This window comes from Pelophylax lessonae, assembly GCF_965119305.1.
Source record: "Pelophylax lessonae genome assembly, chromosome: 5".
Classification (NCBI taxonomy): Eukaryota; Metazoa; Chordata; class Amphibia; order Anura; family Ranidae; genus Pelophylax; species Pelophylax lessonae.
Genome location: NC_138772.1, coordinates 231,719,017 through 231,746,273, shown reverse-complemented (window position 1 = coordinate 231,746,273; position 27,257 = coordinate 231,719,017). Strand labels below are relative to the sequence as shown.

The following is a 27,257-nucleotide window of genomic DNA, read 5'->3' as shown; positions in this document are numbered from 1 at the left end:
CTCGATTTGTGGGGAAAAAAGAGCATCAATTATATTTGGGTACAGCGTCGCACGACCGCGCAATTTGTCCGTTAAAGTAACACAGTGCTGAGTCGCAAAATATGGCCTGGTCATTAAGGGGGAATATCATCCGGTCCAGAAGTGGTTAAAGGAGATGTACAACCAAAGCTCATTTGGCTGTACATCTCCTATGGGCTGAAGTCCACTCTCTGCTGACGTTACAGAAGACCGTCTAGGCGCCGCGTCATCATAGCAACATAGTTAAGGTTGAATAAAGACAATAGTCCATCCAGTTCAATCTGCGTAGGTGTGTGTGTGAACGTATTCATTTCCCATACCCCTGAATGTTTTTATCCTTGAGATGTACAAGAGTCTTTTAAAAGTACCCCCCGCAGTAACTACCATTTGTGGTAAATAATTCCACAGTCTTGTAGTCCTTACTGTAAAGAACCCCCTGTGTAGTCTGAGGTTAAATCGCTACTCCTCTAATCGCATTGTATGTCCTTGTGTCTTCATACATTCTTTGCGACTGAAACGTTTTTTCTCTATGTTGATATCACCATTGAGGTATTTATAAATTGCTATCATGTCCCCTCTCAGGCGTCTCTTCTGCAGGGAGAATAAATTAAGCGCTCTTCATAATTTAGGTCCTCCAATCCCCTAATCAGCTTAGTTGCCCTTCTCTGGACTCTTGCCATCTCCAACACATCCCTTCTGAGGAATGGCGACCAGAACTGGACAGAATATTCCAGATGCGGTCAGACCAGAGTTTTATACAGTTTCAGGATTATAGTTTTATCTCTGGAAAACATCCCCTTTCTTATGCATGCCAATATTCTGCCAGCTTTGGCAGCTTCAGCTTGACATTGCATGCTATTGTTAAGTCTATCTTCTACTAAGACTCCCAGATCTTTCTCCATTTTTGATTCCACCAGAGGTTCCCCCCCCCCTAAAGTGTATTGTGCTTTTATGTTTTTTGTCCCCAAATGTAAAAACTTACACTTCTCCACATCTCATTTGCCATGTAGTTGCCCACTCTGCAATTTTTTTCAGGTCACTCTGTAGAATTCCTGCCTCACTATGTGAAGTTATTGCCCTGTTAAATTTTGTGTCATCTGCAAAAACTGATATTGAGCTACTGATCCCGTCCTCAATGCTATTTATGAATAAATTGAACAAGATTGGTCCCAGGACTGAGCCTTGGGGGACCCCACTTTCCACCCCAGTCCAGTCTGAGTATACATTGTTTATTGCCACCCTTTGGACATGCCCCTTTAACCAGTTCTGTATCCAAGAGCAGACCTTGTGGTCGATGCCTGCAGACCTTACTTTATATATTAAGCGTTTGTGCGGGACTGTATCAAACGCCTTAGCAAAGTCCCAGGTACACCATATCCACAGGTCTCCCCCTATCTAGCCCACAGCTCACCTCCTCGTAAAATGTTAATAGATTGGTTTGACAAGAATGCCCTTTTGTAAACCCGTGCGGATTACTGCTGATGATATTGTTGTATTTGACAAACTCTTGGATATAGTCCCTTATCATCCCCTCCAGAAGTTTACATACTATCGATGTCAGGCTGACCGGCCTATAATTTCCCGGGACATGCCTCTGCCCTTTTTTAAATGTAGGTATCGCGTTAGCTTTCCTCCAATCACCTGGTACATTTCCTGTCATAATACTGTCAGCAAAGATCAGGAACAGTGATCTAGATATAACCTTACTGAGTTCTTTGAGTACTCTCGGATGTACGCCATCCGGGCCTGGCGATTTACTAGTCTTAATTTTATCCAGCCTTTTCCTGATTTCACCCTCTGTTAGCCATAGCGGCAAGTCCAGTGCAGTACTGCTACCCATACAGTCATGGTCAGTGTACCCCTCCATTTCCTGTGTAAAAACTGAGGAGACGAAAGCATTTAGCACAGTTGCCTTCTCTGTGACCTCTGTAACCATCCTCCCCTCATCGTTCATTATGTGTGCAACATGCTCTGTCTGCGTTCTTTTGCTGTTAATGTATTCAAAGAATTTCTTAGGGTTCTTTTTGCTATCCTCCGCTATTAGTCTCTCTAAGTTAATTTTGGCCTTTCTGATTTCGTATTTACATTTCGTATTTGATTCCTTGTAATGCTGAAAAGCCGATACTGTCCCCTCCGATTTATATTTCTTGAACGCCATTTTTTTTTCCCCTAATAAGTTTTTCACATTACAATTTAGCCAGCCAGGTTTGGCTTTGGCTCTTCTAAACGTATTTCCCCTTGGGATGCACTATGAGATGTTTTTGTTTAATATGTTCCTAAAGCATTCCTATTTTTCCTCTGTGGTCAGTGTTCCTAGGATTTGGTCCCAGTTTATTTTCTCTATCATTGAGCACAGTTTGGCGAAGTTTGCCCTTCTGAAGTTTAAGGTTCTTATGTTGCCTACTTGTCTTGCTATATTGTGATTAACGCTAAATGTGATCATCCTGTGATCGCTAGAACCCAAGTTGTCCCAGACTCCTACATCTGAGATTAGATCTGGGTCATTAGTGATTCATAAATCTAACACTGCATTTTTTCTAGTAGGTGAATCCACCAACTGAGACATGTAGTTGTCCTGTAAGGTTTCCATGAAGAGACGGGCCTTTGGTGAATGTGCAGTCCCCACCTCCCAGTCAATGTCGGGATAATTGAAATCCTCTAATATGATGACAGGTCTCAGCTTTGCAGCATTACCCAACAGTGATATAAATTCCAGCTCTATCTCCTCCCTTTGGTTGGGCGGCCTATAGCAAACCCCCACGATTACTTTCCCCTTTTCTCCTCCCCTATGGAGTTCTACCGACACGGATTCAAGCTCCGTACTCATCCCTTCCATAATATCACCCCTCTCGACCACCTTTACATGATTCTTGAAATAGAGACATACCCCTCCCCCTCTTTTTCCTTCCCTGTCCTTCCTATACACAGAATACCCTTGGATATTGGCCAGCCAGTTGTGTGAGGGGTCAAACCAAGTTTCAGTTATTCCCACCAGGTCTATGTCCTCCTCATGTAATAAGAGTTCCAATTCTTCCATTGTATTCGCTAGGCTCCTGGCATTTGCATATACCCCTCTTAGTTTTGTGGAAGTGGGTAGTGAATATTGCCTTATTTGTTTTTTCTTGTTTGGCATGGGGTTTGTCCGCATGGCCCCCCCAATTGTAGACGTTACGGACCTACTGTCGCTCTCAACAATAACTTCTGTCATTTGCTCCCACCTAACTGATGCTACCTCTGCACCCTCCCACCCCCAACTCCTAGTTTAAAAGCCCCTCCAACTTTGTGGCCATCTTTCTCCCCAATAGGGCTGTCCCGTCCCCATTAAGGTGCAGCCTGAGCTTACTAAAGAGCCGGTAACCGGCTGAGAAGTCAGCCCAGTTCTCCAGGAACCCGAACCCCTCCTTCCTAAACCAGTTCCTCAGCCACTTGTTAAGTTCCCTAATCTCCGAACCGAACAACTGGCAGTGTTTGATCGCTCGGTTTTCAGTGTGGAGGCGCCGGGGGACAGATGCAGCATTAGACCAATGCTTCATCTACCTAGGTAAGTATAATTCTGGAAAAAAGGAGAACTCCAAACTTCTCTTTTAAGAGAAAAAAAAAGAGACTTTACAATCACTTTAAGTTCTAAATGATGAATATAGCTAACTTAAAGAGGAAGTAAACCCTCCTCTGCAACTTTTACCTATAGGTAAGCCTATGATAAGGCTTACCTATAGGTACTGTAAATATCTCCTAAACATGTACCGTTTAGGAGATATTTACCTTACATGCAGCCAGTGACATCACTGGCGCATGCACTCTGAAGAAACGGCCGCTGGTGCAGTTCCTTCAGAGCCCCGTGCCGTGACCGTCGGCTCCCGTGCCGTCACCGCGGCTCCGAGTGACGTCACCGCGGCTCCAGCCAATCAGATGGCCGGATGCCGCATTCCCGGAAGACGGGCAACTGAACAGGTCACCCGTCATACAGGTAAGCGGGCGGCACGGCGGGGGCTCGTTCTAAGATAAGTATTTCATAATGAGCTAGTATGCGATGCATACTAGCTCTTTATGTGTTTCTCTTTCAGGTTAAAAAAAAAACTTTTAATGGGTTTACAACCTCTTTAAGGATTCTACCTTTGGCTGCAAGGTCTTCCAGACAGCGGTGTGATCAATCCTTTATTTCTCTTGGTTGCAACGTCTCACCCTTTACGTGTATTCTCTTGCCTGTCCTTCATTTTGGATCTGCTTTTCAACATCCCACAAGTCATGAATTTCCAAGAGCTGCATTCCTCAATGAAAGAAGATTTAAAGTTTTTGAACATTAAAAACATTTTCACACATTTTCAATCAAAAATACATTTTATTATGTATTCAAGACTATATGGAGAAAAAAAACATGAGACTTCAACTGGGCTTCTAGTGTTCATCTGTAAGTGTTCAAGTGAAACTGAGCTCTTAATTAAAATAAAGTGTGTAAAAAAAAAAAGTCTACCTATCTTAGCCTCCTCCTTATTTTAAAATTCAAATTTTTTTGCTGCTGTAATCTGACTTTCAATGAGAGGGTGATTATGTTCATTCTCCCTGCTCCCACTGTAGGTAGCATTACAGCCACCCTCTCTGGCTTGCTTCAGACATGGACTAGGAGCAATGGACTGTGAGATGTCTAGTGTATATAGAGCAGTGCATAGGACTGCAACTAACGTGTCATGCACTGCTCCTTCCGAGACAAAACAAAAAAAGTTAGAGGGAAAAATAAATGTTTCGAAGCTCACAGGGGACTTTACAAGAAGGCAGAAAAACACAGAAGTGAAGAAACAGTTCAATTAAAAATAGATTTCAGGGCAGTTAAAGTGGTTCTGATGGCAAGACATTTTTTACCTTGATGCGTTCCCTGCAAAAGGGTAGAAAATGCTCCAGTGTTTGTATTGCCCCCTCCCCTTGCCATCCATGTGCAGGCAGTCTTATTCATGTTTGTTGGGACCCAACAGCCGCACAGACACTGCTGCTGGTCACAATTTTACAGCCATGTGGTTGCATGTCCCTAAATGCACACACTCTGCGTTCAGGGACACGCAACTGCATGGCTGACAAATTGGAATGAATGAATATAGAACTGCCTGTGCACAGATGCACGGAACACCTGTGCACCCCATATGGGCAAAGACTGGCCTTCACATGGGTGTACAGATAGGTACTCCTGTGTATATCAGATCTAACAATTTATTATTTTTAACTCACAAATGGTGAGCTTCAACATTACCTTTAGTTCTTCTTACTTTTACTCTGATTTTACTGCACAAGGTGAGCTTCTCACTCGGAGTCTAAAATGTATGTAATGAAAACAATTTATTTAAAAAATATATACAGTATATTAGCATGGTAATGAGGGGTAAAGGTGGAATCTGGAAGGCTAAATTTAAGCTGATTAAATGTAAACTTTAGGATGAATAGTTCAGCCATCCACAAATTCATTAGCTGTAGTAGCTCTCTGCATCAGGGCTCCAGGGGAGTACTACAAACAATTAGCTTCTGTGCATTTTTTTGAAGTAGATGTCTATAACAGACTGCATGTATCATTGATTTAGAGTTCCAGAAAATCAAAGTAATTTACTTTTTAAAACATTATTATTGATACACTCCACATCTTCTTCCCAGATGCAATTGTCAAACTTCTGTTTCCATTATTTAATAATTTTATTAGAAGATTGCCATTTGTCCCCATTTTAAGGGGCCTGTCTCTGGGAAACAAATCTCTCAATTAAAATCCAAAGCAGCAATTATATCACAGCATTTAAATCCACATCTCGGTTACATATTTTTTCTATAGCTCCATAAAAAATGTTAACACCTCAACAGATATACAGCAAACTGAAGCACAGGTTAATTATCACATTCGTAGCCGATTTGTACTTATTGAAGCTTAGTAACCGGAAATCTGTATCTCGGTACGAACATGGGGTTGGCGTCTGGAGTCCTTGTGTGCTTGCAATGCCTCGCAGAAACGTGCAAAATATAATAATAGAATCACTTTTTTTTACAAATGTGGATGCATTTTTTTTAAAGCTTAGCCTTTAAAGATTTATTTGTAGAACAGATGAAGAATAAACCAATTTATTAAAGTCTAAATTAAAACTAAAGGCAAAACTTTTCTTTGAAGACAATCCATAAATAAAAATGGGGATTACTGATAGATTACAGGTGTGTGTGGGGGGGGGGGGGTGGGGTGCTCAACCTCAGAAGTCTGGTCAGACCGAATACATAATAAACAAGCAAAAAGTTGGGGGAGCAAACCCTGAACATGTATATCTAAAGCCGGTAGAGCTATGAACCAAGCAACATGTATATTAAAAAAGAAAAGCGCACACATGCAAAAGAAATGACTATCAAATATGAAGACAATCCATAAATAAAAATGGGGATTTGGTCCCACCATATGGCCATATCGTGCTCAAGCCCACCACTACGTCAAAGTACCCCAATGTCAGTGGGTCCTACACTATCCATAAAAAAGGATGAATCCAACCTCTCTAACCCTTGGAGACAACACTCCTTGCTGGGAGAGATGTGCTAATGCACTACAAGGGACTAAAATTTTTCTTTAGTATTGCACAGAATGGGGCAGGGTGGGTGTTACCCCTCTTTATTTGCCATGCTGCTTCATTTCATTTTGATCATTATGAGCCACTTCTGACAGCTTTTCCAGACTCCAAATGATAGTTGGTTATGGGGGGAGGAGAGCTCCAGTATATAGCCTGTGATTGACAGCCACAGCTGTGCATGTTCCCTTGTACTGTGAAGAGGAGGAGTGTGCCCCTTCCCTCCAATCAGAGCTCAGAAGTATCTTCACTGAGCACTGCAAAGTGAGACTTCAGATCCCTGCCCCCTGCTTTTCAGAGCTGAGAGATGTTGTGTAAAATGTGTTTTTTGGAAGACTGTAGAAGATAGATGGCTGCAGGTACAATTTATGCAGTAGGATTTGGTCATCTCTATGTATAACCTTAAACTAGTCGCTTCACTGGGTATATGTAAGGATTTACAACCACTATAAAAGCAATATTAAACACAAAACAAGAAATGTATTGTAGCTTACCTATCATTCGATGTGGTGGCTGCATTCGTTTTCTTTATTTTTTTTCCCCTCTGTTTTTACCTGGTGATCTGGCCAGTAACACGCCTCCTGTATTAGAACGCCCCCATTTTGGATGAAGGAGCACAGAGCATTTTTGGACCGTATCATTGTCAGTCTGGGGGGAGGGGAGTATTAGATGTACTAGCAGATTTAGATGCACTAAAAAATTCAAACCAGACTCCAGCTCACACTGCAGTTGCAAAAGCAGTTACAGCAACAGTTTGTTTCTTTTGGGCTAAATGTTAACATGAATAAATAAAATCTGATTATTGTAAGCACCCCTGTCAGTGTTAAAAAGAGATGTATGTTTTTGTTTTTATTCATACTTACCTAGGTGGATGCTGCTCCAACACCACCGATCACACGGTTCTCACTGCATCACCAAGCAGGGAGCTGCTGACTGTCACTCAGCAGCTCTGCCCCCTCTTCGCTTACTGGAGTACTGGGCTGTGGAGGGGACAAGAGCGGCCCTGTGACGTCAGCATAGAGTGGACTTCAGCCTGCTCTCTGCTGAATACGGGCCACAGGAGTGCAAAACAAACTGCACTCCTATGATTCATAGGAGAAGTACAACCAAACAAACTTTGGCTGTACTTCTCCTTTAAATGGTCTCAACACTCTTAACTTACATTTTCAGGAGAGCTTGTTCTTTTGAAAAACAGACTTACTGGCAGGATCACCAGGTTAAAATAAAGGAAAGAAAGCCTAAAGAAGTAAACTCACGCAGTCATCACATCTGAGAATGGGTAAGCTGTGATAAAATAAATGTTTGCTTTGAGTTTATTACCGCTTTAACTGCTTGCCGACCGCCGCACGACTATTTACTGCGGCGGTCAGCCCCTCACAGGCAAAGCAACGTATTACGTCGCTAGCCTGTGAGGGTCTAGGGAGCGAGCGCTCGCCCCCGGAGGCACGTTACCGCTCCCGCGCAGTCACGGACCCCCCCGCGCGCGTGTGACCGGTGGACCCGATGTCCGCCGGTCACTCGCGATCGTCCGGTGCAGAGGGAGAAAGGCAGGCGGCTAATGTAAACAAGCCGCCTGTCATTCTCCCCTGTGTAGGAACAGTGATCATACGGTTCTACTATGTAGGACCGTTTATTACTGTTCCTACACCTCAAGCAACAGCCAATCACAGTTAGAATCACGCCCCTAGGGACACACACAACCCCTCCCTCTCAAAAAAGTTAACCCCTTCACTGCCAGTGTCATTTTATAGTAACCGTGCATATGTATCGCACTGATTACTGTAGAAATGTCACTGGTAACCCCAAAAGTGTCAAAAATGTCAGTCAAGGGTCCGATCTGTCCGCTGCAATGTCGCAGTACCGCAAAAAAAATCACAGATCGCCGCCATTACGCGTTAAAAAAAAAACCAACAAAAATCTTTCCCTTTGTAAGTAAACGCGATAACTTTTGTGCAAACCAATCAAAATGCGCTTTTTGCGTTTTTTTTTTTTTTTTTTACCAAACATATGTAGCATAAAACAAATTGGTCGAAAATGTTAAAAAAATTAGATTTTTACATTTTTTGGGGGGGAATTTCATATAAAAAAATGTGAAAAATATTGTTATTTTTGCAAAATTGACGCTTTTTTTTTGTTTATAGTGCATGATCAAAAAATCCCACAGGTGATCAAATACCACCAAAAGAAAGCTCTGTTTGTGGGAAAAAAAGGACGTCAAATTTGTTTAGGTACAGTGTCGCACGACCGCGCAATTGTCCGTTAAAGTCACGCAGTGCCAAATCGCAAAATAGGCCCTGGTCAGGAAGGGGGTAAAATCCTCTGGGGTTTAAGTGGTTAAAGTTATTGTAAAGTCTCATTTTTATTTTTCTTAAATAACAGACATGTTATACTTACCTCCTCTGTGCACTTGGTTTTACACAGAGCAGCCTGCATCCTCCTCTTTTTGAGCCCCTCGTTCCTGCTCCCTGCTCCTCCCTCCTATTGAGTGCTCCGATCTGCAGCTTCGTGCGTCCATTCAAACACGGCGCTTCTGTTCAACCCCACCCCCTCTCTCCTGATTGGCTCATTGACTTTGACAGCCACGGGAGCCAATGGCGACGCAGCTGTATCTTAGCCAATCAGGAGGGAGAGTTCCAGGATGGCCGAGGGACTCGTGAACATCGCTGGATAGAGATGAGGTAAGACAGTTCTCACATGTTATACATTACTCGTCAGTGAGTTCTTCATTCTCAACTAATTATCAATGAGATTTTGAGGAGGCAGTCATGCTTTCTTTAGAACTGAATCATTTTTCTTTGAAACTAATAAGAAGTTCAACTTTAGAGTTTGTAAAACTTCAATTGGCATGTCACTTTGTTTGACTTGTTTAAACAATTTGGGGTCGAAATTAGTACTTATGTTTGATCAAAGTTATATTGTTGGAGATATTTTTTTTAAAGCTTTCTGTCGCCTCAATCAAACCTGAACTAGAAACAATTCAAGGGAGGTTAGAAAGATGTTCACCCTGTGACAGCTCTCCAGTCAATTCTTCTTTTTTTTTTTTTTTTTTTTTTTTACATTTAATATGCTTATAGTCCCCTTTCCTGATAATTTTGCATCACTGCATGCATCATCACATTTCTATATTGCTTAGAGTGATATTAAACCCTTTTTTTTTTTTGTTACTTTCAGCAGCTCTATCACTTACTGCGTATGCAACTTGTGTCTATGTTTCAGTTTTATCTGGTGTCATGACTGCTGCCTAAGGTTTCGGGGTGATTCTTTTCTCCAGCATCCTATGAAGTCACCCCCATAGTGTAGGATGACAAGGCACTCCTCTACTCATACCTTCTACTGCCCTCTCCCACTCCACTCTCCCTTCTCCAAGATATCAGCCAGTATCAGAGGAAACTGACAACTGTTAACTCTTTCACAGAAAATTTCAGGGAAGCAGCACTAATAGACCAGGAGCCAGAAGCATTAAAAGTTGTAAGCTGCAAGTGCTTGAGTAAAAATGTTAATATGTCGTTTTCAAGGAAATGTTTATTTCTCTTACATTCATTGGAGGACACATCTCTTCCTTATTCTTGAGCGTAGGGTTAAAGCAGATTTTTAATCAGCAGCCAGGCTGGGCAACAGGCTGAATTATCTAGATCCAATAGTCACCCCAGCCTTGCCAGCAAGCACATGCAGACCCCTAGCTACATGCAAAGTCAGCTGGGATAGCCCCATCCTGGACCAGGGCGGCCAGTGAGTTAAATGTCTAGCGGGGACATTTATGACCGTTGTCTCCTGATGTCAGTGTTTACCTGGCTGACAGCCCTCTCATCTCGGTGTGAAGCAATCTATCTCGGAAGAGTTACCTGCTACCTCGGCTGAATCAGTAAGTAGTTTCCCTCGGGCGTGGTGGCAGGTGGGTACTCCCTGGAGTGGTCGACCCTGCAGGGTCTCCTCCACCCTTTGGGCCATGGTTGTCTGTGTCTATGCCCTCCCTCCCACACCTTCCCTCCCCTTCTGTGGACCCAGATGTCTTAAAAGACCTGGACCTAATTGCCCCTTCAGGGTGAGCAGCTCCTTGATGCTACCCTGGCCAGTATCTTAAGAACTTTACAGAAGTACCTTTCGCCCACTATCCAGGGAAGGATCCTCCCTTTTCTCCTAAACAAATTTGTTTTTTTTTTTGCTCACCAGGGTTCCTGGACTGCAGGGATTCAAGCCCTTCAGACTCCCATGGGTGGCACACAGCACATTTAACCTCACAAGTCCACTTGACCAGCAGCCAAGCCTCCATGCTGTGAAGGCTTTCCTTCACCTGTTTCCTGCTGAGTGGGGAGTAATGTTTGTTGGTTAACAGACCTGTGGATATCTCAGGTTATTGGCAGTTAAGTGCCTTCCTTCCCATCTTCATCTCTCCCCTTCTCCTCTACTGGCTCTTCATGGGGTGGTGCGAGGTCTGCTTCTCCAGGGCATGATAGCCCAAGTTCTGGACCCGGAGTGGTTTTGGGGGTTTCATGAAGGCACATTATCAATTTGTGGCACTACCTTATTGGTGCTTGCTCCAGTATTTGCAATACTGAGACAGGAGGGATTGCCGTGATAGGCTATTTGGACAACCACCTCCTGTGAGCACAGCTTCATTCTGGACCAGACTAATGCATTCTATTCAAATGAAGATTGGGTCACCACACTAATGCAATCCATTCAGATGAAGATCTGCATATTCTGAGCTTTAAGTAGCACCATAACTTTTTGTTAAAGTCAAACTGGCCTGTTCCCGCTCCTAAGTTTCTGTATTGATCAGTAAGATAGTCCATCACATTGAAATGACAATTATTGCAGGGCATAGGCAAGCACTACTTTTACCAGAAGTGTCATTTGATTCTAACTTCACTTGCCTATACCTTGGAATCTACATACCACTTTTTTTTTTATTTTTTATAAGGTACAGTATATTTGTCTTTAAATAAAGACAATACATAGAAAACAAACAAATAAACCAACAATGATCTCTCATGTCTACCACTGAATAACAGTAATAAAAATGTCAAAGCCTATGCATTAAACCAAATTATGTGAGAAATCAGTAAAGCAGACAAGCAGCATTTAGATCTTAGTATCCCAGATCTAGGGAGACTAAAGTAAGTTGACTAGAAACCCAACAATTTCATAACTTGTCAAACATCTTTGTCTTTTTTACTGAGCTCGAAGGTGAGTTTATAAAGTGGTACATACCACTTTTACATTTGATTTTCAATGAATGTAGCCTCTGCCTATTTGTGTTTTTTTACCAGTTAACCATTTACCCACTGGGCACTTAAACCCCCTTCCTAACTGGACCAATTTTCAGCTTTTACATTTTCAATGCGGCCAACGACTGACTGTGATCTGTGACCAACTGTGATCTGTAACTGAGTGACTTTCTTGAGACTGAGTAGCGTGTGACTTTCTTGCGACCGCGTAGCGTGCGCCTGGGAGTAACCGTCTGGCAGGGAATACCTTGTGACTGGTGAGTACCTGGGAGGACTGGTGAGTATCTTAGCAACTGGTGAGTACCTTAGGGTTAGTACCAGGGGAGATAGAGATAGAGTAGGTAAGGAATAGCAGGTTGTTACTAATTATCCCCATAGAGTAGTGGGTAATAATGTCTGACAGGATTGGGGATGCCACTTCTTGCTGCATGTATGCGTTCCTTGATGAACCAATCAAGGGTGAATACTGCTGTGCAAGATGGGAGCGACTTGTTTCTCTGGAAGCTCAGATCCTGGATCTAGAGAACAAAGTGGCAACACTGCTTAGCATCAACAACCTGGAAAGGAGCTTGGACATTACCCATCAGGTGCTGGCAGGGGCCAGCATAGAGGAGGGAGGAGAAGAGGAGACGCAGGCATCAGAGGTAGGCAGTTGGGCGACCGTTAGGAAGGGTAGAGGGAAGAGTGCCAGGGAGGCCAGTCCTGAGTTGGAACACCCCAAAAAATATGCCAAGATGCATGTTGATGGGGATATCAGCTCAGGAGTAGCAGTGTTGGAGCATGCGCCCTCCCCCAGCTGCCAGGGGAGCGGCGGCTCCAGGAAAGAAGGGGGCCGAGACTCAGGGAAGGATAGATCGGTTGTGGTAGTGAGGGACTCAATTATCAAGAGGACAGAGAGGGCAATCTGTCAAAATGATCGTGGTAGCCGAACAGTATGTTGTTTATCGGGTGCTCGAGTTTGGCGCATCCGGTAAACAGATTATTGGGCGGGGCTGGGGACGACCCAGCGGTCATGGTACATGTGGGCACCAATGACCAAGTAAGAGGAAGGTGGAGGATCCTAAAGAAGGATTTCAGGGACTTAGGGAACAGATTGAGGAATAGGACCTCCAAGGTAGTCTTCTCTGAAATACTGCCGGTACCACGAGCCACAGGAGAGGCAGAAGGAGATTAGGGAATTTAACAAGTGGCTGAGGAACTGGTGTAGGAAGGAGGAGCTTGGGTTCCTGGAGAACTGGGCTGACTTCTCAGTCAGCTACCGGCTCTTTAGTAAGGAGGGGCTGCACCTTAATGGGGATGGTGGGGCTTTTAAACTAGGAGACGGGGGGAGGGCTCAGAAGTAGAGTCAGTCAGGAGGGAGCAAAAGACAGAAGGTATTTTTAGGGTCAGCAGTGACAGTAGATCCGAAACGTCAATTGGGGGTCTGTGCAAGCAAACCACAGACCAAACAGGAATATAAACAGGAAAAAGAATAAGCACCACTCACTACCAACTTCCACAAATCTAAGAGCAGTATATGTAAATGCCAGGAGCCTAGCCAATAAAATGGATGAGTTGGAAATGTTAGTACAGGAGGAGGACATTGACCTTGTGGGAATAACAGAAACTTGGTTCGACCCCTCACATGACTGACTGGCCAATATCCAAGGGTATTCTGTGTACCGGAAGGTTAGGGTAGGAAAAAGAGGGGGAGGGGTATGTCTCTATGTCAAGAATAATGTAAGGGTGATAGAGAGGAATGATATTATGGAAGGGATGATTACGGAGTTAGAATCCGTGTAGATAGATCTCCATAGGGAAGAAGTAAAGGGAAAAGTTATTGTGGGGGTTTGTTATAGGCCACCCAAACAAAGGGAGGAGGTGGAGCTAGAATTTATATCACTGTTGGGTAAAGGGGCAAAGCTGGGATCAGTCATCATATTAGGGGACTTCAATTATCCCGACATTGACTGGGAAGAGGGGACTACACACTCACAGAAGGCCCGTCTCTTCATGGAAACCTTACAGGACAACTACATGTCTCAGTTGGTGAATTCTCCTACTAGAGATAATGCAGTGCTGGATCTATTGATCACTAATGACCCAGACATAATCTTGGAGGTAGGAGTCCAGGACAACCTGGGCTCTTGCGATCACAGGATGATCACATTTAGCGTAAATAACAATATAACAAGGCAAGAGGGGAATATAAGAACCCTAAACTTCAGAAGGGCAAACTTTCCCAAATTGTGCTCAATGATGGAAAGGGTAAACTGGGACCAAACCCTAGAAACACTGACCACGGAGGAAAAATGGGAATGCTTTAGGAACATATTAAACAAATGCATCTCGCAGTGCATTCCTATGGGAAATAAATTTAGAAGAGCCAAAGCCACGACATAGTCCTACTGGACGGGGACTCGCCCCACCAGTTAAACGTCTCGCCAGGTCGCATACGACTGGGTCTAGGCCCGAGTCACAGCATTCCTATTTGCCCGACAGCCCCCCCACTTCGGCAGAGAGGGGTTCTGTCAGGAGATGGCACCCACCTGTTCCAGTATGGTGAGTAAATGTTCCCCCCTCTTCCCCTGGCAGATCTTGGGGTGGACGCGGGCCCTCCCTGGGACAGTCAGACCCTCACAATCCCGGGTTCCCCTCTGTCCTGTCATGCACCCCCCACCTACCTGCCCCCTCCCCCCTCACTGCTGGGGGCTATTGGGCTTACTTTCGGGGGCTGGGACCAAGCTTCAGGCTGCATGTGGGGGCAGGGGGTGCACCGCTGGCAACACATGAACAATCGTGTGGGGGGGGTCTCTACCTGTCACTTCAGGGCCCACCTTCCAATCGATCCTGTTCTGGAGTCTGTGGGGTCCCACGAGGGTCCTCAGTTGCTCTGCAGACCGCGTGAAGCCGCCATGCTCTTGTAGCCTCATGTGCTGAGGAGATCGGCGGCTGTCTTGGTACAACCGGAACGGCCATTTTGCGGTGGCTTTTTCTAATTGGAATCAGGATGGGAGTTCCTGGAGGCGTTTTTTGTGGGCTGAGCCCCTCCCTATACCCTGGGCTACTCTTTAGATCCTCCCCTTTTGGATCGAGATTGCTGCTGACACGTACTGTGCAGACATTCTGGACCTCCTGGTGCATCTTTGGTACAATGAGTCTGGGGGTCTCTGTCTCTCTTCTGGGGGTCTCCAGTGCGCTTTGCCTGACCTCTAAGGGGCGCTGTGGAACGCTTTTAAAAAAAAAAAAATATTGTTTTTTTTATTGGTTCAACATGGACCCTACAGATCAAGGAGGCCGTGGGGCCTTCCGGACCCAAGCTGTCTATAGATGCCATTTCGGCGGTCCTGGAATCGTTTGCGTCCCAGGTGGAGGTGGCCATTAAAGGGCGAGGTGATAAGAAATGATCTCCGCCTATCCCTGCCTCATCTGATGTCTCAGATTCTGAGTCTGACTCAGCCACCGCAGACGCGTGTCCCCCTGCCGGGGTCCGCTACCTCGTGCCCTGTCTCCTCTGACAGTGAGCATGACATTTCTACCTCCACTGCTGCGCAAGATAAAGTGCTGGTAGACTCACTGGTTGTATCTGTGCATCAGACCCTGAAAATGGAGGATGCAGATGCGACTGCAATGGAGGCGCAGGTTACGTTTGGCACTCACAAGCCATTCAGAGCGGCAAAAGTTTTCCGCTTCTCCGCGTATTTTGACGCCATGCTCTAAAAAGAATGGAACAGCCCAAAGCATTCCCCTGGGGTGCCTAAGCGGATTGCTAGATGCTACCCTTTTGAGGAGTCCCTTATAAAGAAGTAGACTGTGCCACCTACAGTGGACCCTCAGGTCTCAAGACTGAATAAAGCTACCTTCCCCGTCCTTTAAGTATCCGGAGGACAAAAAGGTGAAGTCTGTGGCCCACAATATGTACTCCCTGGTGCGGTCTGCTCTAAGACCGGTGTTTACGGTTGCCCTTGTCTCGCAAACATTGACCGAATGGGCTATGTTGCTACGCCATGACCTGGAGGGGAAAGAACTTCCCCCTGCCTTTGAGGAGCTGTTGGACCAGCTGATGCTGGCACTGCAACTTGTTTGTAATGTCACGCTGAATACTCCTCCCATATTGGGCAGACTGTCGGTTTCGGCCGTGGTCCTCCGGCGTATATTTTGGCTGAAGTGCTGGTCTACGAATCAGACATCAAAGAAGGCCTTGACTGATCTAACTTTTCAAGGTGATCGCCTGTTTGGGGCTACTCTGGATGACATTATAAAAAGTCTCACAGGGGGTAAGAGTACCTCCCTCCTGCAGGCTAACAAGGCTAAGGACCCTCGGCGGAGTCCCTCCTTCTCAGCACACAAGAAGTGTTTTCGTCTCCCAGGGTCAGTTCATAAGGCGAAGCCCTTCAAGACTCCCTCGGGCGGTTCCTAACGACCCTTGTCTGGCAAACAAAAATCTAGTTTCTCCAGACTGGTAGACAAGGCCACCTCGGCCTGAAGGTGCGCCCTCACCCGTATCTGGGTGGGGGGATGTCTTTGCCGGTTTCTGGACCCGTGGCTGTCTCAGATGCAAGACAAATGGGTTCAGGAGGTCATACAGTCCGGTTACAAGATCGAGTTTCGATCCATACCGCCGGTAAGGTTTTTCCCTTCCAATGTGTGACTGTCCCCAGATCGCTTACAGGCTTTCTTTGGGGCAGTTAAGAACCTGGTACAACAGGGTGTAATAGTTCTGGTTCCGTGCGCAGAACGTTTTCAGGGTTTTTATTCAAACCTGTTTACGGTTCCCAGGAAGGAAGTCCGATCCAGGACCTGAAGGCATTGATTTGCTTTGTGCGAGTTCCAAAATTCAAGATGTAATATGTTGGCACAGTGGTGGCTTCCCTACATCTGTGGGATTTCCTGGCTTCCGTAGACCTCAAAGATGCCTACCTTCACATCCCAATATGTGCAGGACACCAACAGTTTCTCAGTTTTTCCGTGGGAGAGGATAATTATCAGTTTGTGGCTCTTGCCTCTGCTCCTCAGATCTTCACAAAAGTGCCAATCTTCCATCCTGCTTTATGGTCGCTGGCTTTGATGGCTTGACTGTTGAAAGCCAGGTGCTGAAGGACAGGGCATTGTCTGTTTCAGTGATTCCCACTTTGCTTAAAGCGAGGAAAGCGACTTCTAGGAAGATTTATCATCGTACATGGAAGCCGTATATTGCATGGTGTGAGTCTCTTGGGGATCCCCCTCGTGCTTACTTGGTGGCTCGGATTTTGGCCTTCCTTCAAAGGGAAGTTGATCAAAAGTTGGCCTTGAGTACTATCAATGGTCAGGTTTCAGCCTTGGCAATTTTCTTCCAAAGGCCCTTAGCCACCCATTCCCTGGTGCGTAACTATATCCAGGGGGTGCGACATTTGGCCCTCCAGTGCAACCTCCATTACCACTTTGGGACCTTAATTTGGTATAGTCGGTTCTTCAGAAACCTCCTTTTGAAAGTATTCGGGAGATTCCCCTCCTTACCTTATCCCAGAAGGTGGCCTTCTTGGTGGCTATTACTTCTGCACGCAGGGTGTCAGAACTGGTGGCGTTGTCCTGTCGTTCTCCCTATCTGGTGGTTCACAGGGATAAAGTGGTACTTCGTCCGGATCCATCCTTCCGAAGGTGGTTTCCAGTTTTTACCTAAATGAGGACATCGTGTTACCCTCTTCGTGTCCTAAGCTAAAACATCCTAAGGAATTTGCACTGCATACTCTGGATGTGGTTTGGGCAATCAGGGTGTACTTGGAGACTACTGAGTCTTTTCGGAAGTCTGATTCGCTCTTTGGATGGTCCAAAGAAAGGGCTGCCTGCGTCTGCTACGACTATTTTTAGATGGATCAGACGGACAGTGGTGCAGGCTTATTCAGTTAAGGGTAAGGTTCCTCCTTTCCCTGTTAAGGCGCATTCTACTCTGGCGCTTAGTGCTTCCTGGGCTTTTCGCCATCAGGCATCTGTGGTTCAGGTTTTCAAGGCGGCTGCTACATGGTCGTCTGTTCATACCTTCACAAAATTTTATAAGGTGGATGTGTTGGCATTTGCAGATGCCTCTTTTGGCCGCAAAGTTTTGCTGGCTGCTGTTTAAGGGGGCTTCTTAGCCTTCCTTGAGGGTGTTTAATGTTTTTTTCAGGTGGGCTTCATCTTTTGTTCTGATGAGTCCTATGTTGCCTCTTGGCTATGTTTAGCCTTGGGGACTTAATTTTCTGCTGTTACCACCCCTCATTTTATGACACTGCTTTAAAATGAGAGTTGCTCGTCCCTACTGATATGCATCAGAGACTGCGTCCATCAATGAACGATAGAGAAAGCTAGATTTTTCTTACCGTAAAATCCTTTTCTCTTAAATTCATTGACGGATGCAGTACCCGCCCCTCTATTTTGAGTTGGGTTGGTATTATTTCTCTGACACTGCTTTGATACAAAACTGACATCCTATGCTGAAAGAGAGAGGGTATACTCCCTGGGACTGGCCAAAGACGTAGTAGCCAGAACTTTTTTCTGCCTATTGTCCTACTCCTGTTGGGGGCAGCATAGCCCTACTGATATGCATCAGAGACTGCATCCGTCAATGATCTTAAGAGAAAAGGATTTTACAGTTAGTCAAAAATCAAGTTTTCCTGACAACCTATCACACTTTTGAAGGCCCTGGAGCACCAGGACAAAGGAAACTCCCACAAAACAACCGCATTTCTGAAAGCTAACACCCCAACACGTAATCTAGGAGGCATAAAGCGTCTTTAGAACATGTCATTTTTTTTTCCACAAGTTTTTGGAAAATGTGGAAAGAAAATGAAAAAGCATTTTGTTTTTTTGTTTTTTTTACAAAAAGTTGTCCATTTATAAGATATTTCTAACACATAGCATGTACACAGAAAAAATTACACCCCAAAATACATTCTGCTACTCCTGAGTATGGCGATACCACGTGTGAGACTTTTACACAGCCTGGCCACATACAGAGGCCCAACATGCAGGGAGCAACGTAATTTCCTGACTTCCCATTACACTTTTGTAAGGCACTGTAGGACACTGATAAGCACTGTAGTGGCACAGATGTAGCATGGATGAGAAATGATGTGGCACGGATGAGCACTGATGTGGCATGGATGTGGCACAGATGAACACTGACACTGATGTGGCATGGATGAGCACTGATGTGGCATGAATGTGGCACGGATGAGCACTGATGAGGGATGGATGAGCACTGACGTGGCATGGATGTTGCACAGATGAGCAGTGAGGTGGCATGGATGTGGCACGGATGGACACGAATGAGGCATGATTGGCAAGACTGAGGTATGATTGAGGCATGAATGGGCATGATTGAGGCAGGGGATGAGAAGTGCTGCAGCCTTCCTCCTCTCCTCACACGCTGTATCGATCGCTGTTTACAGCGTGCGAGGAGAGGACTGAACCGGACATGCGCCAGTTTGTTGACAACTGACCTCTCCGTCATTGGACAGAGCGATCACGTGGTAATGGGCCGCTGTTATTGACCCTTTACCACGGGGCAGGTCACTTGGACCCGGCAAGCACGGACACTTCCGTGTGCACACCCCAGGGGGCGCGCGGGAAGCGCAATTCTGAGGGGACGTCATTGTATGTCCTCCCAGAATATGCGGACCTCGCTGTAGCCGTCAATTGGCTATGGCCCGGTCGACAAGTGGTTAAAATTGCCTAGGTTTTTTGGCGCTGGTTTAGCTTAATATATTTGATTTTACGCTGAATCTGATTTAGCTGGGTACAGTTGTGCTCAAAAGTATGCATAACCTGGCAGAAATCTTAATATTTTGGCATGGATATGGAAAATATGACTGATCATGCCAAAAAACTGTCTTTTATTTAGGGATAGGGGTTATATGAAGCCATTTATTATCACATAGTTGTTTGGCTCCTTTTTAAATCATAATAACAGAAATCACCCAAATGGCCCTGATATAGACGTGTATAATTCCTGCACTACCAAACGTTCTGTTTAAATCAACCATCAAAAAACATGTAGATCACAAACAATAGTATGTGAAAACTAATTGTGTAAAAAATAAATAGGTTACTGTATGCATCAAATTGTGTTCAACCAATTATTAAAGTGTGAATAAAAATATAAAAATGTGTGCTACCAACTCATATACACTGAACAAAGTTATAAACGCAACACTTTTTTTTTGCTCTCATTTTTCATGAGCTGAGCTCAAAGATCTAAGACTTTTTCTATGTACACAAAAGGCCTATTTCTCTCAAATATTGTTCACAAATCTGTCTAAATCTGTGTTAGTGAGCACTTCTCATTTGCCGAGATAATCCATCTACCTCACAGGGTGTGGCATATCAAGATGCTGATTAGACAGCATGATTATTGCACAGGTGTGCCTTAGGCTGTCCTCAATAAAGGCCACTCTAAAATGTGCAGTTTTACTGTATTGGGGGGTCCTGAAAACCAGTCAGTATCTGGTGTGACCAACATTTGTCTCATGCAGTGCAACACATCTTCGCATAAAGTTGATCAGGTTGTTGATTGTGGCCTGTGGCATGTTGGTCCACTCCTCTTCAATGGCTGTGCAAAGTTGCTGGAATCGACAGCGTATTCCAGGTCCTGCCAATATTCAGCAACTTCGCACAGCCATTGAAGAGGAGTGGACCAACATTCCACAGGCCACAATCAACAACCTGATCAACTCTATGCGAAGGAGATGTGTTGCACTTTGAGAGGCAAATGGTGGTCACACCAGATACTGACTGGTTTTCGGACCTTCCCCCCCCCCCCCATACAGTAAAAGTGCACATTTAAGAGTGGCCTTTTATTGTGGCCAGCCTAAGGCACACCTGTGCAATAATCATGCTGTCTAATCAGCATCTTGATATGCCACACCTTTGAGGTGGATGGTTTATCTTGGCAAAGAAGAAGTGCTCTCTAACACAGATTTAGCCAGATTTGTGAACAATATTCGAGAGAAATAAGCCTTTTGTGTACATAGAAAAAGTCTTAGATCTTTGATTTCAGCTCATGAAAAATGGGGGCAAAAACAAAAGTGTTGCATTCATAACTTCTAGTGAGTGAGTGGTAGACCATATTGCAGATGCACCAGGGATACCCGAAAAGAAACTCTGATGTGAGAGAAGCAAGCAGCAATCTGGTGTTTCTGCCCATCCCTCTGCTTTCCTATTAAAATATGACCACACTATGGCGCCCACGTTCAGAGATGTGTTTACCGGACCCCCACCTGTATGCGGTGGATCCCCCACTCCTTGACACAGATAGTTCCCTTTACGGGGTGTCGGGTATGGGGGCGCCACTATGCTTTATCATAGGTAGCTCCCTTGTTTCGGTTCTCATCAGGTGGATGGGCGCTCTACCCAGCGAACCCTTCCAATAGCCCTATGTCCACTTGGTGCTCCCACTGGCCCTCTGTTTTTACACCGAGTTACCACATGACACCTTGTGGGATTGCCTGTGATCTCTTGTTGCTCCATGCATGCATTGTACTGTTTATATGTGTATCACTTTTGTATTTGATCACTTTTTGTGGGCTTTGTAACCTGCCCGTTACTGCTTTGTTCTTTTGTGCTATGTATGCTTTATTCCTTAATAAAATGTTTTTGAAAAAAAAAAAATATGACCACACTAAGCAGGAGAACACAACGTGGTTAGTTCTCTAGCTATGCTGGGAACTCAGTGTGCTCTCCTCTAATAATCAGACTTGTTCTGACACCTCCCCCTGTACAGCCATTCACAGGGAACATCAGTGTGCTGCTTTTTCTCCTTCCCCCAGCTCTTATGCAGCAGGGAACAGAGGGAATGTCATCACTTATAATAAAGAATAAAAAAGTTGTACATATAATGCTTTGTATCTATACACAAATGTTTTGCCTTTCATTTATATTTGAAACGGAATGGGTTGTTTTACAAGGTGATTCTAAAATCACTTTAATAATAGAACTTTAATATCATCGAGTCACTCTAGGGTGATCTCAATCATGAGGTTCATGAAGGACCACCAAAGACTTTGCATGTTGAGCTGATGGCATTTTGTCAAGACAAATGGGCAGCTATACCAACTAACCAAAAATAAACAAATCACTGCTCTGAAAGCAGCCAGCTGAGCCGGATGGATCTCGAGCAACTGTGGCAGTCCTGCAGGATTGGGTGCTCACCAAGGTCCGCAACCTGAGAAGTCCATGTAAGTAGAAAAGAAAGTGGCACTTCCAGACCCAGGAACTTGGAAGTTCATTGCTTTGAATAAGCACAAGGTGTGAAACGCGTCTGCTGTCCAGTTTGTCTTGTGTTCCTGTCTGATGTTGTACCTTTGATTTAAAGAATAACACTCAAGTTTCCAAGTCTGAAAGTGCCACTTTCTTTTCTACTTACATAGCTATACCAACTGCAAGCAATTAGGGGCCTCATAGACAACTATCACAGAAGTCATTGATTAAAAGTGGGCAACACACAGTATTAAGAACTAAGAATGCAGACTTTTGAACAGGGGTCATTTCATTTGTTTACTTATTGCCAAATTTTGTTTTATGATTGTGCCATTCTCTTATAACCTACACTTGAGTATGAATCCCATAAGAAATAAAAGAAATGTTTTGCCTGCTCACTAATGTTTTCTTTAAAAAATAGTACATACTGTATATTACCAATTCTCCAGGGGTATGCAAACTTTTGTGCACAACTGTTTATAGCATTGGCTACCCCCAGATGTTTTATATATGAAGACACAGATGTCAGCACTGACCATTAACTGGTAAATCATATCTAAAATTACCTTAGCATGGCTTTTATGAATTATTACAAATCTCTTCTGATTATATATGGTGAAACTATATATGAAGGTACTTTTCCATTATGCATTTGTTATCACTGCATTTAGACATTCTAAACTTAATAAAACTTAATTTGTTTTTATTCACAGGCTTAAAATCTAACACTTCAATGGCTAGCAGCAGGAAGCATAGCCTTGGTCTGTATGATAATACCCCACATTCTCAGTACAAAAGATTTGAATGGAAGAGGGGTCCTGAAGAAGAGTCCATATCCAGATCTTTTACTAGGATGGAGCATTTACAGTCTAGAGAGGTATTCTTCTTGAATCTGTTTAGTTCTTTTTTATTTCGTGGGGGGTCCTAAATCTGTCAGGTACCCCCATCTCACTTCTGCTGGAAATGCCTAGGTGATAAATTATTGCATAGGCGTATTGCAATGGCATCAATTATTTTTATAGAGTTTTTTTTTTTTTTAGTAGCATTGAATGTTGCACATAATGTTTTTTAATATCATTCAGATATTTATACAGAAGCTTATGCTCCTGTCCTGTTAAGGCACAAGATATAGCATAGTGTATTTACCATGTCAATTGTCCCTTTCTATGTTCTACTATGCCTGGTTGATCCTGCCTGTTCCTGTCTTCCCCTGTGTGTGCTGACCACGCTTATGCATGTAGAAAGAAAGTGGCACTTCCAGTCTCAGGAAAGTAGAAACTTGAGTTTAATTTCTTCAAATCAAAAAGTCCAACATCGACATGTGCAAGACAAACAGGATAGCAGCAAATGCATTTCACACCATGTGCTTATTCATTGCAATGAATAAGCACATGGTGTGAAACGCATTTGCTGCTATCCTGTTTATCTTGCACATGTCGATGTTGGACTTTTTGATTTGAAGAAATTAAACTCAAGTTTCTACTTTCCTGAGACTGGAAGTGCCACTTTCTTTCTACATGCATAGGGACTTCTTAGGTTGCGGACCTTGGTGAGCACCCAGTCTTGCAGGACTACTACAGTTTACTTGGGAATCCTACTGGCCCAGCTGTCAGCCCTTTGAGCGATTATTTGTTTCTTTGCTTCTGCTGACCACGCTTATCATGGCTGCTGATCCCTGATAGCACGGTCAGATTATGTGCCTCCCGTCATCCTGCTGTGTATTCAGAATCTCTGCATGTCCCCCTCCCTCTCTCCCTGTACTTTCCCTAGTCTATATGTGAACTGGGAAGCTGATCTCTTCCCCTGTCCTCCTGCCTTGATTGAATATTCTGCTGCACCTGCTCCTCTCCTTTGGTACAGTATATTAAGTATTATATACTTTTATCCTCTCTATTAAGTACAGTGTGTGTATTTTTTAAAATTTTAAAGCTAAATACCTTATTTGCCTAGGGCTGCTGTTTGGTCACATGTCCGCCCTCTGCTAGCTTGCATATGTCAGAGGGGAATCTCAATGCCTCCCACTGTACTCCTTAGATCAAGAAGGAGAGCAGAGGGAAGACATGTGACCACACATCAGAGCTGGGCAAAGAAGTTATTTAAACCGCTAAACAACCCAAGCGCTCACTCTATTGGGAATTGTAGGCATGCTGCTCTCCACAGATGGGGAAACTCCAAAGACTGAAAACACATAAGAAAGGAGACACAAATACCTAGTGCATTACCCTTCGACACCTTCTGAAAATTGATTTGTAATGCCAAACACATGCTCACAAACATGAAGAGTAAAATCGCATAAAACAAGTCCACCTCAATGTGGAAAAGGACATGTCCCTGTGCTAGGATACTGACGCGTTTCGGGAGACACACTCCCTTCCTCAGAGCTCCTTAGAGGAAGGAAGCGTGTCTCCCGAAATGGGTCAGCAGTCCTAGCACAGACATTTCCTTTTCCGCATTGAGGGGAACTTGTTTTATGCGATTTTACTCTTCATGTTTGGGAGTATATTTTTGGCATTACAAATACATTTTCAGAAGGTGCCGAAGGGTAATGCACTAGGTGTTTGTGCCTCCTTTCTTTTGTGTTTTCAGTCTTTAAAGAAGTTATTTAGCTTTATAATTTTTAAAAAAACACACACTGTATTTAATATGTTCCTAAGACATAGAGGATAAATAGATGTGACTTTGCAACCACTTATAAAAGGTTTTTATTTGGTGTGTTGTTTTGATTATAGGCTGACAAATGTGTAACAATGTAAAATCATTATTTGTACAGTACAGGATACAGGATCTTTAGCCTTAACAATGGGTTATATGCAGCTACCTTCAGTTGATTAGACACAAGCAAAAAAGCTGCAGGGACAGCCCCCATATAACCCATCTTAGGCAGTCCATAAACCAACCCTGCAAAAATTTTGATCCATGTATGGCCGCTTTATTCCCAGCAAGCCTTAGTTTTTTGTTAGTGTATATAGGTGATGGATGCCTTCTATCTCCTGAGAGAAGCTAACTACTGGTTTTTTTTTGTCCTTCGATTTTCTTCAGTATTCTTCTATCAAGCTCTAGTTGGCACTGTGTCTCTCCTCTTGAAGCTTTCAAGATTGGTTAACTACTAGGCTGTGCCTTAGGCCATTGTACCAGGATCCCACCAGAAAGAAGATGCAGGGCCAGCCTGTATTGTTACTTTGGGCCCTGAATTGGTGGCCCGCCAATTGGCACTCACCTTGGCATGTTATACAATGCCTTAAGTTAGCCATAGGGTGCTATACAAGCCCAGGGCAGTTGTCCACGCACCAGTGGATTCCTGACCCTGAAGATTAGGCTTGTCTATGGCATTCTAGCCCCTCATTAGGACTATGCTGATGGCAGTTGTAAGCCAGGGCCTTGAATTTGAATCTGGTTCCAGGGGTGCTGTCGCTCCAATTCCATTTTACGTTGAATCTGTCGCCTTCTGGGTCCCATTACTGCACATCTCAACTTCATTATATTGCTTGCACATGCTCTCTGGCCCAACTGCTCTGATTGTGGCCAGCAGCTGAAAGCACAACAATCTACTGACCTCATACTGCTCCAGCTACTTACAGTGCTTGACACCAAAGGATTTCAGTGCTCCTACACAGTAGTGGTTGTATGTTGCGCCTGGGGGACTTTTTCCCACTGCACATGGCAAATCACCAAGTATGGGTGGGGGATGCATGGGGGATGGTTCTGCGGATCTTTCCAGCTCACACTTTGGGGGGGGATGCTTTGTCTTTCCTCTAAAGACTTTAATTCAGTCAGTCCTCAAAAGTTCAGTCTTCAATCTGAGTCTCTTGAGCCCCTCAACACCCCCCCCCCTCCCCACCTGAGTCTCTTTCAAAGATTCCTCTTGTGACTGCCCCTCTCCCTGAGGTGGATGGAGAGGGCACTCATTAAGATCTGAGAATTGGGCACAGGAGGAAGCTTAGTCTGCTAATCTCTCTCCTAAGCCTAAGAATACCATTCTGCTCCCTATCGATGCATTACGTTTGTGCCCAGCCTTAGAACCACTTACTGTATGTCAGCTGACCCAAAGATCCGCAAGTATGGGCTCTCTAAAAAAGGAATCTCTGAACTCGATTTACATGTTACTGACCTCTGAACTCTGTATCATTCCTGAAATCTGCACTCTTAAGTTACTACTGGCCTTTAAAATTTGCCTTTTTTTTTTTACTCCTAAACTCTGTTAGTTACTACTGACTCCTCAACTCTTTATAGCGCCTTTACTTAATATGGCCTTATAAGGTTAGCGCCTTAAAAAATAATTATGCTGCTAGATTTTTAGTCTCTGCTTCCACCCTGTTTCATGCCCTCAAATTTCCCTCCTTTCCACAAAAACTATCAAATCTGTAAACTGCTCTGAAGCTGCTGTTCTCCTTAGGGTTCATTACCCTGTTCCACTTGAGCAACAATTACAGGGGTTCTACTCAAACCTGTTCCTTTTCCCAGCACAAAAGTAGGCACCCTGCCCATTCTTGATCTAAAAAGTCTGAACAGGTTCCTATAGGTTCAAAAGTTCCACATGGAATCTGCCAGGTCAGTCATTGCCTTGCTTCAACCGGGAGACCTTTTGGCCTCTGTGGACTTTGAAGATGTCTACTTACTCCCCATTTTCCTACCTCCTCAACCTGTGTTTTGCTGTGGACATGCAACACTTCCAGTTTGTTTCACTTTTTTTGTCCATGGCACCTCAGATGATCACCAATGTGCTAGCTTTTGCCCTAGCTCAGTGGGAAACCAGGATGATCTTGTGTTAAAGGACCAGTCCATCGAAGTCCATTGTCCTACTAAAAGTGCAGACTCTTTGAATGGATCCTCCAATTTCCAGAAATTTGTGCTGAACCCAGTTCATAGCTTGGAGTATCTGGGCCTAGCATTTGATACCTGTTTACGATCTTTCTTACCCAGGACAAGCTCCTGTCCTGCCACTCTTTTGCTCAGATCCTTCAGTCATATAGAGCTAACCCTCCATATGATTTTGCCTGAAGGATGTGAGTCTAGTGGTAACCTCCTTAAAAGCAGTATGCCCAACTTTACTCCAGACAATTGCAACTCAATATTCTAGGGAAAACAGATTTGGTCTCCAGATTGCCCCATACATTTAACTAACAAGAACAGACTCTCTCTGATGTGGCGGATTTCCAGTCTAGCACTGGAGTCAGGAATTCAGGTGACGTGGGCAATTCTCACAATAGAGCCCCGGATACCTTTTTGAATTGGGGAACTTGGTTGC

General features: G+C 44.3%; 1 protein-coding gene across 1 annotated transcript in view; it reads left to right on the top strand.

Moving 5' to 3' along the window:
* The window catches only part of TNS3 (tensin 3), a 504,601-nt gene that overhangs the window by 319,382 nt on the left and 157,962 nt on the right, over nucleotides 1-27,257 (top strand). Inside the window, exon 13 of the mRNA XM_082257842.1 lies at nucleotides 22,726-22,889. Coding sequence (XP_082113968.1) covers nucleotides 22,726-22,889 — 164 coding nt within the window. The remainder of the gene's footprint in view (nucleotides 1-22,725; nucleotides 22,890-27,257) is intronic.